Raw genomic sequence first — 15,481 nt, 5'->3', positions numbered from 1 at the left:
TGATAATATGTATAATGTAGAAAATTCTTCTTGTACTACTAATGATTTATTTGATGTAAATGAGAATTATAAGTCTAATAATCAAGAAAAGTTTCAAGAAGTGAAAAACAAAAAAATGTGACAAGCTCTCTTTGTGCTTGATGGCCCATTCGAAAACGGACTCTAGTGATGAGACATGAAAGATGGGGTAAGTCGCAAATCTTTATCTTATGATGAGTTATATGATACATCTGAAAATATGCAACATGATTTAGAAAAAGTTAGCTCTAAATATCTAAAACTATCAAAGAAATTTAAGACATTGTCTAGTGAAAATAAATCTTTGATAGATGAAAATGATTGTTTGAAAAATAAAGCTACTAATGATGTTTTGCATGATAATAGATTTTATGATGATGAGAAATGTGCTTTAACATATAAGAATAAATTTTTTGAAGTTCAAAATGAAGAATTTAGATCTTTGTCATGTGAATGAGTATTGAATTGAACGATTTGAGAAATAAAAACGAAAAAATTCAATCTTGTTCTTTAGAATTAAATGATGAAATTGCTAGTTTGAAAAATAAAATTATTGACTTGAAAACTATCAATACTTCCTTAGAAAAAGAGAGGTTTTCTTTTATGGACAAGATTAAATTTTTTGAATGTGATATTGATAAGAAAAATAATTTTATGGAAAAGAATTGCTTGCTATCAAAGAGTTTAAAATTGCAAAAGAGCCCATTAAGAAATTGACCACAGGTGCACAAAAATTGGACAAGAATATTGACATGGGCAAATCTTTTAGTAATAAAAGGGGAATAAGCTATGTGAATGGAAATTGTTCATCTAATTCTAAGACTACTTTTATTAAAGTTACCCCTTATATGTCTCAAGATATTTTACCCAATGTCTAATTTTATTGAAAATGTTGACATATTCATGAAAATTCAAAAATTGTGCATAAACAAAATCATCATAGATCAAAATAGCTCATAATGTGAATTTTGTGAATAAGTATGAAAAGGTTAGAGATTTGTGAGAAAAATAAAAATTTGTGCCTAGACATGTTTATGAAAAATCTACATGTGTGCATAGTGGTAAATTTGTGCTTAAACATGTAAATGCGAGAGATATTCATGTGAAATCAAAATGTATACCTACTTGTCATTATTGGGAAGTTAAAGGTCATATTAGACCAAATTGTTTTAAATTGAAAAATACTCTTAAGGAAGATTTTATTTGAAAAAAAAATTGTGAAAAATCAACTAGTTATAAATAAATTCTTGTGGCGAAGTTAGTCATGGATATCATACTTGTGATTTGCCAAAAAATGAATTGTAGTAATTTTGGAACTAATTTAAAATGGATTTTAAAATCCTTGCTCACTAACTATAAAGGATCCAAAAAATGGGTACCAAAATCTTTTGGTTGAGTTTTCTTCGTAGGTATGATTCAAGAAACAATTGTTGCTTGGACTGCAAATGAAGAGTTAATTCAAATTGGAGCAACTAATATGACTTACTTGAATCTAAGAAAGGAAATGTTGCATATTTGGTAACTCTTATTTTCGGATTATTGCTATAGGTATTTCACTTGGTATCTTTTATGGAAATTATATCTCTTGAATGGTTTTGAAATGTTTGAATTTAAATTCTTGAATTTCATTGATCGTTGAATTTATTGCTATGAGAAATGATTGAATATCCATCATTTTGGCATTTGTCTTTGTGGCTTATTATTTGGTTTTTTAACCGATTAGATGCTTGCTCTATCCTTGTATTTTCCTTGGAAAGTTTTGAGCTAAATGGATATTAAGTTTGTAATATGTTATTTATCCTTGGGATGAAATTGATTATAGCTTATTAAATTTTTTTTTTTTTGGCATTTTGTTCAAGATTAATATAAATATATTTGTTATGCTCATGCTTATATTTGATTGATAATACTCTCTTTGTGATATTAATGATACTGTTGATTTACTTTTATTTGGTATCATTATTTGTTTATTAACAATTGATGCTTATTTTATCATATTTGACATTTTGGTATCTCAATTACTTAAATTTTACTTGAATAATTTTATTTCATTGGGTTTTATTCAAATTTCATTTTAGGGGGAGCTATACAATTTTATATATGAATTTCATGTTTGAATGAAATAGACTCCATATCTCTTTATTGTAGTGTGTTCCTCTTATGCATATTGTTTATCCTTTTAGGGGTACTCGTCTTTGGAATATAAGTTTTTTTATGAAAATTTGAATAATATTTCTACCCTCAAGTTGAATTATGTGCTAAATGTCTTTTTGTCTTTTATTAAGGGGGAGTTTTCAATCGATTTCAAAATGGGGAGAAATTTGTTAAATTGGTCTTAAAATTTATATGATGCCTATTGAACTTACAATGTTGTTGCTTGCATTTTTAAAAGGCATGTGATAAGAGAAGAAGTGAAAAATTATGTGTTCATAATTTATGAGAAGCTTTCATGTCTTTATGTTATTTTTTTTAATTGTCCTTTTTTAATTGATTCCAAATGGGGGAGAGGTAATAAGAAAAATGGAAACATGTTATTATTGAATTCAGAATTGTTATTATTGAAATATTCATTGTTTTCAAGTGAATTGAAATTATGTATGTATATGAATTGTGCATCAAGTACATATTTCATATTACATACTGCCTTAGATTTAATTTTTCTCGAGTTGTTTGTCATCATAAAAAGGGAGCATTGTTGACTTTTTGCCCTTAATCTTAAATTAATTAATGTTAGTTAATTAATTAATTAATATTTTGATGATAACAAATATGCTCTTATTCACTAAAATTTGCGTGTTTTGAAGCATCCATTGCGTAAAGTTGGGAACAATGGTTCCAACGCAATTTGAATCACTCAAATCGGAGCTCAAATGAAGAATATATGGCCGAAACAATACTAATGAAAAAAAAACGTAAGTTGATGACATGACAGATTTTTTTTTCTTCATTAAAGTGGACTATAGAAGATGCCACTTGGAGCATATGAGGAATAACACACTATGGACTTTTAATTTTTGGATTGATTTTAAAAAGAAAATTAATTTAATATTGTTTTATGTTTATGTCTAACAATTGGTATTTAACACCGTGGTGAGCTTTTGTTTTGTGGTTGGTTTTTAAAAGAAAATGATTTTAAGAAGATATGTATTATTATATTATTTTATGTTTGTATCTAATGGCTAATTGAGTTCAAATATGCACCATTCAATTTTCTTTTACCAACATCCAATGATCCAAATTAAATTGGGTTTTCACCTTTTCCTTTTTTTTTTAAACTCTTTAATTAAAAGAATAATTTTCACATTTTTACAATCTTCTATAATTCATTAAGTCTCCATTGTTATTCTCTCTAAGCTTCTATTTTCTTCTTATTTTCATCTTATTCTTGAGAGATATATTGTACTCTGATGATTGATTTTTTGTGTGCTACAACTTAATTCACTCTATTGAGTAACTTGTAAGCGTGCCATTTACTTTTATTCAAACTTTTGTAAGGATTGCTCTTGATCCTGAAAAAAGGGTTGTTGTAATGGTTTGATCCTCGACGTGGAAATGACTAAGTTTGTTCTTGCGCTCGGAAAAAATGTTTTAGTTGTTCGATCATAAGTCGTGGAAAGAGTCAAAAACTTTTAGTGAAGCAGCTAAGAGGAACTTGAGAAGTGGATGTAGACCAATTGTGTAAATTAATAGCAATTTTTGTTCTTGAAATTAATAGTTTATATTTCTTTATTTTGATTGGTAGTTATTAAATTTCTACATTCATCATCAATCTTATTATTAGAATCAAATTCGGTGTTTTAGAGTAGTGTTATTAACTTCTTTATTATTTTGGGTTGAATGTATTGTACTTGTTAACAAAAAGTTGATTAGTTTATTTAATTGAGCCCACATTAGGAAAATTTTTAATTAGTTTGATTAAAGATTCCCCTCTCTAGGGTTGTCGTCCTACAAATAATTATATAAATATTTATAATAACTTTGTAATTAGTATTACTTGATCTAAATAATATCCATGCACTTAAAATTATATATGGTGATTAATCCCTAAAATTTCAATTTTGACTCCGACCCCTTTAAAAATTTATAAACTCTCAATTTTATGGTCAATGGATCTCAAAGGATATTAAAAATATTTAAAAATTATTTTTGTGTCTAATTTAACCTTACATTTTAAATTTTGTAGTTAACCGATACATTAATTTTTTTTAAAAAAATATCAAATCGGACCTATTAAACACACAATTAAAATTAATCTCTATTATACCATTTAATGTTTGACATAATCGACTATATGTATAAGAGACTTGTTGGATACGAATCTATTAAACGCAAAATGAAGAATCTGAGGACTTATGAAATATTTTTAAAGTTTATGACTATATATGGAATAAACTTTTATCTTTATATACATTTGTGTCTGTGAAGTTATGCATCCACTGACGTTAGTAATTCAAATACAATTTTAGAGAATAAAGCTACAATCATCATAGTTAGATCCTTTGCCATTGCTCAACTAATAACAAATTACTCTAGTTAGTTTTGATTGTTTGTTTGTTTTTAATATATATAACTATGATTAGTTATTTAGGGTCAGTTTGCATTGATTTGAAAAAATATATATGTTTTTCAAAAAATTCATTTTTATTTAAACACTTTGGATCAAAAAAGTGATACAATACACTTGAAAAAGCTATTTTGAGTGATGACTTATTTTTTAAATTAAACACTTGAAAATGTATTATAAACACATCCTGACCACGAAATACAAAATATTGTTTTTTTTTAATTTATTAAAATACACATTTAATTTTCTTTTATGAAAATTGGCACATATATATTCGTTGAATATTTTCAACTTGCATTTTTTTTAAATAACAAATCTAATCATATTTTTATTCATTTATTATCTTCAAACATCAGCATGTTATCAAATGTCCCGTCCTCGCAAAAACCTCGAACTAAAAGTAATATTGTTACTACATATATAAACTATATCTTACGGGAATGTTCCTATAAAATAATACTTCTAAAATCTTTAGACTCGATAACTTTTTAAGTTTGAAAAGAACACATTTGAGGTGATTATTAAAAACTATAATCATAATACGAAACCATCAAGAAATTTTATAATATATGTTTGTCAACCCTAGTGTCACTTTATTTATTTGATAATCAAAGCATAAAATAAAAGGAAATACATCAAATAAGTTGGGTTAAAGTAATAAGTTTAGCTATTAAGCGTTAATGTAGGTGATTATTCGATTTTTAAACTTTATTTTTTAATAAATTTTAAATCAATTTGAAAAAAACTTAAAATTTATAGATCTATGAGATATAAATATAAATTTATATAATACATAACGAGTTTATAAACTTTTCATTTTGTGTCTAGTAAATTTATAAATTTAAAAAATCAAAATTTGTAGACTAAATTGGCAAGTTAGTTAAAGTCTCATTTGGTAACAATTTGATTTTTGAAAATTAAGCTTATAAACATTATTTTTCACATTAAAATTTCTTGTTGTTATTTATTTTTTATCAATATTTTTAAAATTAACACAAATTTTAAAGATTAAAAAAATATAAATTTTGTTTTTAGAATTTGACTAAAAATTAAAATCTTTTAACATAAGAAAGGTGAAATTAGTGTAAGAAAATAAGAAAAAATTGCTTAAACTTTGGAAGAAAAAAAAAATGCTACCAGATGAACATAAATCATACAAATTTTAAATTATTGACAAATTAAAGGAAAATTCAAAGTGAACGACTTTTTTACACGTGTAAGGGTCAGGGACAGTATTTTAATCAAAACACTCACATAAAAAAGTAAAATAAAATAAAAAGACAAATATTCACCTGGGCTGCAATTTCTTTATTATTAATAAATAATAATTGATCTAACCTTTACTTTGAAGTTTCGAGCGCTTCCCTTCTCACTCTCGTCTCTCGTACGGCCATCTTCTTTCTTCATTTTGGATTTAAGCCTTCAACAACCGCTTGTACTGTGAATGAAAGCCTGATCAATCGAATTTTCGATTGCAGTCTGCTTTGGAATCATAGATGAATGAACCGATCTGGGCTATTTCTCGATTGTTTTCACCTTTAATTGGTGGAATGATAGAGCCCATTCGCCACCGCCCCACATGGTAATACGAGTTCCATCCCTTTCTTTTTGCCTAAATGCCATAATGATTGCATGTTATATGTTGTTTCTGTTTTCTGTAAGAACATTCAAGGGCTCTGGTGTTTGGCATTTTGATTCAATAGGAATGGGTTGAACAAAAGTGTTTTTAGGGAAATACCCACTTGGTGAATTGCTATATTTGTTTGGATTTCGTGGAGATCTTGTCGATTTGTTGCTAATTTTTTTCACAGTGTTTGAAATCCCCTTTCAAGAACACCCCCTTTGAAGTTATTATACGGGCTCTGTTTTTGAGATTGGGTTTTGATTGTTAAATATGTGCTTGTAGATTTCATTTCCTTGGATGTGAAATATCTGGAAGTGAATTGAGTTAGAAATCGAGGCAAAGATGCAGACTAGAGTGGTGGGGATTGAGGAGGGCAAGGTCTCTGCAACTGCCATTGCCATTGCCCCTAGCACTAGAACCAACAACCCAATCAAGACCTTTCCTTTCAGATTTCTTCAGCTATTCTTTCTGTTTCTGCTTTTCGTCCTCGGTATATCACTTGCTAGTTTGCACACTGTTAAGTATTTTGGAGGTCTAAATGTGGTACCTGTAGCTCAGTCCATAATTCGACCTTGTCTTGAAGAGCCAACCAGTATAGAAAGATGGATCAGACCTCCATCAAGTCTTCTGCACACCATGAACGACACCGAGCTCCTCTGGAGGGCTTCTTTCGTTCCTCGTGTGAAGAAGTATCCATTCAAAAGAGTTCGCAAAATTGCTTTCATGTTCTTGACCAAGGGACCGCTGCCCTTGGCTCCTTTTTGGGAGCGGTTCTTGAAGGGACATGAGGAATTTTATTCTATATATATTCACTCTATGCCATCTTACGTTGCTGATTTTCAACCCTCATCAGTATTTTACGGACGACAGATCCCCAGTAAGGTAAAATGTGATCCTGTTATACTTATACATTACTGATATTCTTTGTTATGTTTTAGGTGGGATTAATGAAATGCTCTAGTTAGCCTTCTGCTTTAATTGTAAGAACTGCATAGTTTCTTTTTCTTTTTTTATTGCAAGTATGCGTTCTGCAAATCTTCTTTGATTAATGAGAATATGCCTTTTCATGCTATTCAATGTCTAAAATATATTACCACTTTGTAATGGATTTATGACTTCTAATCCTACAATTGAAAATTTATATTGTTGAGACTGATGATGCCTTTTGTTCTTGGGAAGTTTTCCCCCATCATCCATGCACGCTCTCCTGAATCTATCGAGAACTTCCTCATTTAGTAATGACATATTTGGAATTATTTTCTAAGGGGTGTATGGGACAAGGAGTGAAGTTTTGAAGTCGTAGGACTTAAAGTGTAAGGAGTTAATCGAACATAAAATTAATGTTTTTTATTTGTAGGACCCACAAACTCTTTAGACTGAACAAGACAACTCCACTCCCCTCAACAATTCTATCTCCTTAGGCTAAACACCCCCTAAGTGCTTAAGAACTTTTTTTTTTTTAAAGTATTATTATTATTATTTATTTAAGAATAAATTTATAAGCACTTAAAAAGTCAGGTCAAACATCAGTTGAGTCTGGTTTTTGTTAGTTGTTTTTTTCCCTTTTCCGGAAAGGAAGTCTGGATTTTGTAGAACTTCAAATATTCTAAACCAAAATATAGAAGTTTATCACCTTTAAATATTGATGGCGGTCAATTTTTGACCTTGATATATAATACTTGATTTCGTTTAGAATTCCCATCTCGATTGTCTCTTGCCTTGGGACTGGCACTCTGGAGCTTCTGTATCTTTTCATATTAATTGCTGTGTGGCTGAAGTCGACTGTTTTTAAAGTTCGCTAACTGTGATATATGTTTTCAATGTGGTAGTATACTTTTTATTTTTCAAGTTCCTATCCATAGAAGACGACCATTCATTTTATTTGGGTTTTCACGATGTAGATCGCAGAATGGGGAATGATGAGTATGTGTGATGCTGAGAGGAGACTACTTGCCAATGCGCTGCTTGATGTAGCAAATGAATGGTTCATTCTTCTCTCCGAGTCTTGCATACCTCTCCACAACTTCAGCATCATTTATCACTACATATCCCGATCCCGTTACAGTTTCATGAGTTCATTTGATGAACCAGGACCCATTGGTAGGGGACGCTACAACGAAAGTATGGCACCCACGGTCAACCTCACAAATTGGCGGAAGGGATCTCAGTGGTTTGAAGTCAATAGAGAACTTGCAGTGAAGATAGTAGAAGACGCAGTATACTACTCTAAATTTAAAGAGTTCTGCAACCCACCATGCTATGTTGATGAACATTACTTTCAGACTATGTTGAGCATTAAAACGCCTCATCTCCTAGCAAACAGGAGTTTTACGTTTGTTGACTGGTCGAGGGGCGGTGCTCATCCTGCAACTTTCGGGGAGGCAGATATCGAGGGCGAATTCTTCAAGAAACTTCTCGAAAGTAGGACGTGCCTTTACAATAACCAGCCATCAACACTCTGTTTCCTGTTCGCTAGGAAGTTTGCTCCAAATGCCTTGGGTCGTCTGTTAAATGTATCATCTGAAGTTATGGGCTTTTGATGCAAGCTTGGTAGAACAGCTAATGATGTTGGCTCAGTAGATACAATCTGCTTTATTTTTCACTAGCTCGTACACGAATTTTGAAACATTAGATTACACTTGTAGATGTATAGAAAATTTATACATTTCTCAAACTTTAGACTTCAGGACGATACATATCTTTATTAATTCTTAGTCAAACAGCAAGAGGTATTTTCTCTGCAGACATTTGTTTTGTTAATATAAAATTGCATACCTGCTTTGATTAGCCAATATTCTTAATTCGATTTTTAAATTTATGATTTCCTGCATTATCATGTGGATTAAAGAGTTGGGAGTTTGTGTGCGTTTAATTAGTGATTAAAAGCAGAAATTCAAAACCCAAAGGAATTTAATGAAAAATGTGTTTTGTAATATTAAATAAACAATAAAAAATATTATAATTTTTTTAGTATAAGGGAAGGTGTGAAGATTTGAATATCTAACTTCTTACTGATCATCGATTGAGTTATACCAAAATATTTAGTAGGAGTCCGAACTAATATCTATTCAAACATGCTTCGCTTAATGTTTGAGAGAGAAATTACATTTATTTATTGAGATTTTATTCATTTGTTTAATTATGTAGATTTTGTTTGAAGCCGAAATACATGTAGACAACATTTTTTTCGTCAAGTGTTTGAAAATATGTGTTAAATGTTTGAAATATACCACAATATACAAATAAAAAATTGACTCAATATTCAACATAAATCGCAGTATATATCATAAATTTCATTTATATCATAGTATGTATCATACATTTTATAATTTTTTTTTCAATTTCACGTATGAAGAAATATTTTGTTTTTTCAATGGATTCATAATTATTTTAAAATATACATGATAAACGAGTGTTCACGTCTGCTGAAATTATAACAAAATTTTCCTTTGAAAACTCTTTTCCTCAGTATTTCATGCTCCACTATTTGGCCGTTATTTTGCTTTTTCTCTTTCATGGTTGTTATGTTAAACCACTGATATTACGCCATGTGGCAAAATATATGTTAATAAATAGCTACTACACGACGGTCCATAATTATCGCTGAAGGCCGATCGTTTAGTAAATTTCTCTTTTTTCTTCTATTGTTTATTCTCTCTACTTATCGTGAAGTCGATTGTCTCTATCGTTTACATCGTATTGTATACTCTCCATCGTTTACACTCTCGGTCCTATCGTGTAGCATCTTGCCTCTATCGCTTACACGCTCAACCCAGTCGTGCAGTCTCCTGCCCTTATCGTCTACACTCTCATTTCTGTCTTGTAGGCGCTTGCTTTTTTCGTTTAGTTATTTGACAACGATCGTTTACTATAGGACATTGTGTTAGGTGTTTGAAAATATTCTAATCAATATATGAAATTCATTAAAATTTGTTAGTATTTTTGAAATGTAATATTCGAAAGCTTCAATATAAGAGTATGACAATACAATATACAAATTAAGAGTATATTTTATTTAATCAATTTTTTTTTATCCATTATACCACAGTATATAAATCACAAATTGACTCAATATTAAACATAAATCACAATATATATATCATAAAATTTTAATTATATCACTATATATATATATTTATAATATATCATATTAAGAAAAAAAAGCTATCTTCAGTTTGGCTGCACATAACCCTCCCCATCTTCATCTCTTCTTCATGAAGGCATTACCATTGCGCTAGCCATCCTTGGTTCGACCATCCGTCGTGCTAGTATTCATTAGGTATAGTAAGAAAATCTGCGGGACCCTGACCCGATCAGATCCCGGAATCCTCAGTTTGATCGGTGATAGGGGTCAAACCGGGAATTTTTTTGGGGTCCCAAATTGGGGACGCGGCGGGAAAGGGAGGGGATTCCTGACCCTACCCCGAAATTTTATATATTATATAATATATATATATATATTATTATATATATAATTTATTTATTTAGCCAACCCATATCTATTTTGACCAAAAACTTAAAACATTGGTTGTTGTATAAGATATTTTAATTTATATTGTGTGTGTGCCCACTTCGCGCCACCGTTTGTCATCAGTTCGAGTCCCGCACTATTTGTTGTTCGTCGTCCTCCTCTCGCGTACCTTTCGTCCTCCTCCTCATCCTTCGTCCAGTTTCTTCGCATCAGCTTATTCATCGTCCTCCACTCGACAGTGTGAAATTAAAGAATATGAAAATTGTGAGCATTTAAAAAATATTATGATTTAATATATTTTTCCTAAAAAAACGCGTTTCATTTAAAACCCCTCTTCTCTTCCCTATTTAGAAAAATATATATATAATTAATTTATGATTGGGGACTAAATGATAATTCAACCTACTTTTCTTATAATTTTGAAGTGAACTTAAATAATGAACATATTTAAAAGAACTAACAAGAGAAATAACAAATTTTAAAGTTTCATCTGGAAAAATGGCAAAAAGTTCTAAAGTATAAAAATAGCAAAATGAGTTTATATAATAGAAAATCCTAATTAGTAAATGACAAAACTACCTTAAAATAGCAAAATTAAGTACAAATGAAAATACAAAGATACACGGTTTCAAAAACTAACTCGAAAATCACAAATACACTCTACCTAAATATTATAGAACTACAAATACACAGTATCTAAACATTTAAGAAGTAAAAATCAAGAATCACCAAATATGATCCTTAGCGCTTCCAATTGCCTATAGAACGCGTGCATGCGAGGGAAAATGACAACCAGGCCGTGGGGGTCATTAAAAACTTATGAATGTCCACAACGATGAATTTCCTTCAAGATGAGAGAGCAAAGTTGATTATACTAGTGAAGTTATTGTTGGCAGGTGAATATTGCATTCAAGAAGCAAAAATCAAGAATCACCAAATATGATCCTTAGCGCTTCCAACCGCCTATAGAACACGTGCATGTGAGGGAAGATGACAACCAAGCCGTGGGGGTCATTAGAAACTTATGAATGTCCACAACGATGAATTTCCTTCAAGATGAGAGAGCAAAGTTGACTATACTGAAGCTGTTGACATGTGAATATTTGAAGGAATTGCAACTTTAGGACGATGTGACTATTGGAAATATGATTGCGTTTGACACCAAACCAATTGTAGAAAGTTTTGTCATCATCATTCCCTATAACCATTTTACTTATAGGATCTTGAAAGCCAACTTTAAATACTATCAATCCCAAAACGTCATGGTTGGAAATGATGTGCGAGTGAAAAAAGGTCAGCAAGCTGGCGAGGTTGGTCGTAAAAAACTAGCCAATATGATGGAATTCAAGAAAGGGTTGTTGAACAAACGATCATAGACATGAGATTGACAATGAGAAAATGATATTTTAGAGGCAGCTAAGTGAGAAGATAGAAAATGAGATTTATGGTTTTTTGTTATCTTATTATAATGATGATGATGATAATAATAATAATATTATTATTAATGATAAACTGTATGTATGTGTATATATATATATATATATTCAAGCCTTATGCTGTTATCCCTAAATACTTTTTTTTAAACATAAAAATGAATTAAGGTTATCACTCCAGTTTTGTTTTCTCCCACAAAGTTCGTGTCTTTTTTAATGAATCTTGAATATTAAAACTTCCAAGTTTAAAATCTGGACTCAGAAGAAGAAGGAAGAAAGAAAACAGAAAAATAGTGCAGTTAAAGCGAGTTTGCTGATTAAAAAGCTTGATGAAAGTCTTCAACTCAGATGAGGTATTATGAATTTTAGGAGCATGTCACGTGGCAAGTTGAACTAGCAATTTATGTTAGCCACCGAATCATATCTCAAGTAGAATAAATATAATAAATGTCAAAACGAGCTCAACTCAATCAACAAAAAATTTATACAATCGACCTCTAAGTCACAGGTTGGATCCCACCCCACATATAAATTGCTACAAAATTGAGTTGAGCTCATTTTGACATATTATATTTATTCTACTTGAGATATGATTTGGTGTCTAACATTTTAAAGAGTTACGAAGCTGTGTGCTTGAGTCCTTGTAGCCAAGGATCGTGCCAAAAAATCACTATGCTGTTCATTACCAATAATTCGAGATATACCTCCATGGCACCTGTAGATAAAATACACAAAAAGTTCCTGAATGGTAAAAATCTATTAAAAACAAAATTACAATCTAGCGAAACTTATGATAAAAATAATAGCTACTTCAGACTGTTAAAGAATGTCATATGGTATTAGTTGGGTTGTTGTAACCACTTTAGTGACTGTAACAGCATATTTTAAACATTTGCAGTTCAATAAAGCAAAGTCTATCAAATTTAGCAAACTAACAAAGATACCAAAAATACGGCAGCATCAACAGATGTTATCTCTATGCCACAATCAATATAAAATGAAGCCAGAAAGGTTCGATAATGTCAGTTGCTCGCATGCTCGGTTAGGTATTAGCTTAAGAAAACCATAGACAACCTTCTGGCTTGATTAGCTAACACTAATATCATTTTGATTGATCGTGGACCTCTCAAAATTCTGTTCTTGTTTGTATTCAACAAGAAACATCCATGGAGGTTGTAGCATTTGTCAACCATATCGAATAATTTCCCTTTATCTTCCTCTTATCAGCATTTTAAGAATTATCATACATTTTGCCAGAGAAGGTCCCTCGATCACAGTTCCATTGACCACTGTATTCAGTTTAGTCTAGTGCTCTTGCTTTGGGGATAAAAGAGCAAAAACTTTGTTGATGGAAGGTATTGGAGATAAAACAGTTCACTAACTTGAGCAAGGAAGTCGTGGAGAACCATTTCAGAAAACAAGCAGCAACCCTGGGTTGCTAGAGTGGTGGAGGATGTGATGCAAGTTGGAAGCAACTTCTACGGCAGAAATATGTGCGGGACTAGAATCAATTTTCTTAGTAATCCTTTAATACCTACTCCTTATATTCATGTTTCCTTTCCTAAAGAATTATTTACGGTTGTTGAACCGCATCTCATTCTCAAAGATGGTGCGGCAATGGCAATCAATTAAGGAAAGCAATACCCATCCAACCGTAGTATAAGAAATTTCCCCGCGAGAACGGTAGACCCAGCTTTAACCAAGAAAGAAACAAAGAGGAACGCAGCGCCAATTGCAGAGAAATCTTCGATGGGTAATGTGCATTGCAATCAGAAGGAGATCGAAAACCGCTCCAATGCCAATTTAACAAGGGGAAGTTCTAGACAGATGATTTTTCTATTCACTGCACATAAATGCAATTATGCACAAGAGCTGTGTACTTGTATAAGATTGAGTAGATGTACAACTAAGCAAAATAGAAAACTAAACACAACACCAAATTAGAAGTGACTAATTACGACTGGCTAAGCATATGTAAGAAAGATAATTGCACTATTACAACTACAAAATTCAAAGCAAAAAATACCAATGTATACATAACAAATGAACACATCAAGTCAAATATCTTCAAATTCATTTATTTCTAGCTTAATATGGAAACAATTTTGAGAACCAGGGAAAAATCTGCAACATGGATAAGGTTTCACTCAACAGGCACAGGCAAACAAACATCAAAGCAAATATATGTGGTGTCATTCACTTACAATGCCTGCAAATCAGCACATTCACTCGAGCTCCGAGGAAAATTTTCTTGGATACTGACAGAAAAATAGATATACTCATCGAATCCCACAGTTACAGATGAGGAATATATGCACTCACCATCACTGGCGATGGTCTCCGAGGAAAATTCAATCGAACCCCATGTTCAAATACTCAGAAAACATAGAGAAATTGCACAGACAAGAAATTACCATTGAAAGCGAATTCACTGAAATATACATAAAAGTAACATCGTTCGAATATTCATAGCAAGCTCAATAACTCATAATTGCTAAATGCGTAAATTTGATATACATCACACAGTAATAAGATGTTATACTCATGCCATTATGTCAGCCTCTGGCCTTAAGCTCTGCAAGGCGCCTCGTTAAGTCGTCCTCGTCAACTTTCTCGGTTTCCTTGGTTGGCACTGCATGTGACGCCGGCTGCGGTAGCCCGACGGAGACTTCCAGACCGTAATCATCCGCGACCTGCTGCATCAAGATGTTGACTTCTCCTTCCGGAGTCGAGAGCGACGTCGATCCAGCCATTGCATTTTCCATGAACTCTGCCTGGACCTCCATATTCACAAACTGCTTCTCAAACTGGTCCATAGTCTCGGACATCTTCTGCAAATTCCCAGTAGCCAAAGAAGATTCCAAGGACTTGACGATCGATGCCATGGACTTGTTAATCGTGGTCATCTTGGCTTGTGTGTCGAGCCGAGCCACAACAGCATCGAGCCTCGAAGAAAGACGGAGATAGTTCATCTGTTCTGTTCGTTTACGGATCGCGTTCTCCGCGTAAATTCGAGCTCCATCAACGTTGCCCTTCTCCATAGCCTTCTTGATCTTGAGCTTCTCGGATTTCTCTTCCTTCTCGCATTTTCTGGCTTGGCGCTGCAGCGACTTCGAAGTGAACTTCAATTCCATTATTTGATTCAACAATTTCTCGGTATTCCCCATGATCGGAAGATGCCCAAAATGCGGTGGAATTTGATGAAGGAACCGATGAAAGACGCTAGGGCTGGAGAAGAATTGATTTTGGGAATTTGATATCTTCTGATGAACGATGAAATTTCTATGAAGAATCGTTTGACTTCGTGGCGAAGGAAACGGACGACGCTGATTTGTTCATCAATAAATCAAAGACGTGGGGCCCAAACAGTA

General features: G+C 32.0%; 2 protein-coding genes across 2 annotated transcripts; one reads left to right on the top strand and one right to left on the bottom strand.

The window, feature by feature from the left end:
• The first annotated feature begins 5,905 nt into the window (after window positions 1–5,905).
• On the top strand, window positions 5,906–8,993 carry LOC120085166 (glycosyltransferase BC10-like). The gene is made up of 3 exons (XM_039041050.1): window positions 5,906–6,164; window positions 6,489–7,088; window positions 8,108–8,993. The coding sequence occupies exons 2-3, from the start codon at window positions 6,549–6,551 to the stop codon at window positions 8,744–8,746; spliced, it is 1,179 nt and encodes a 392-aa protein (XP_038896978.1). The 5' UTR covers window positions 5,906–6,164; window positions 6,489–6,548; the 3' UTR covers window positions 8,747–8,993.
• Window positions 8,994–14,496: 5,503 nt separating this feature from the next.
• On the bottom strand, window positions 14,497–15,420 carry LOC120085167 (ESCRT-related protein CHMP1B). Its single transcript, XM_039041051.1, has one exon. The coding sequence runs from the start codon at window positions 15,275–15,277 to the stop codon at window positions 14,666–14,668; it is 612 nt and encodes a 203-aa protein (XP_038896979.1). The 5' UTR covers window positions 15,278–15,420; the 3' UTR covers window positions 14,497–14,665.
• Window positions 15,421–15,481: the final 61 nt, after the last annotated feature.

Source organism: Benincasa hispida, chromosome 9 (genome assembly GCF_009727055.1).
Source record: "Benincasa hispida cultivar B227 chromosome 9, ASM972705v1, whole genome shotgun sequence".
Taxonomy (NCBI): domain Eukaryota; kingdom Viridiplantae; phylum Streptophyta; class Magnoliopsida; order Cucurbitales; family Cucurbitaceae; genus Benincasa; species Benincasa hispida.
The sequence above is the reverse complement of the archived record's forward strand: the minus strand, read 5'-3'. Positions and strand labels throughout refer to the sequence as shown.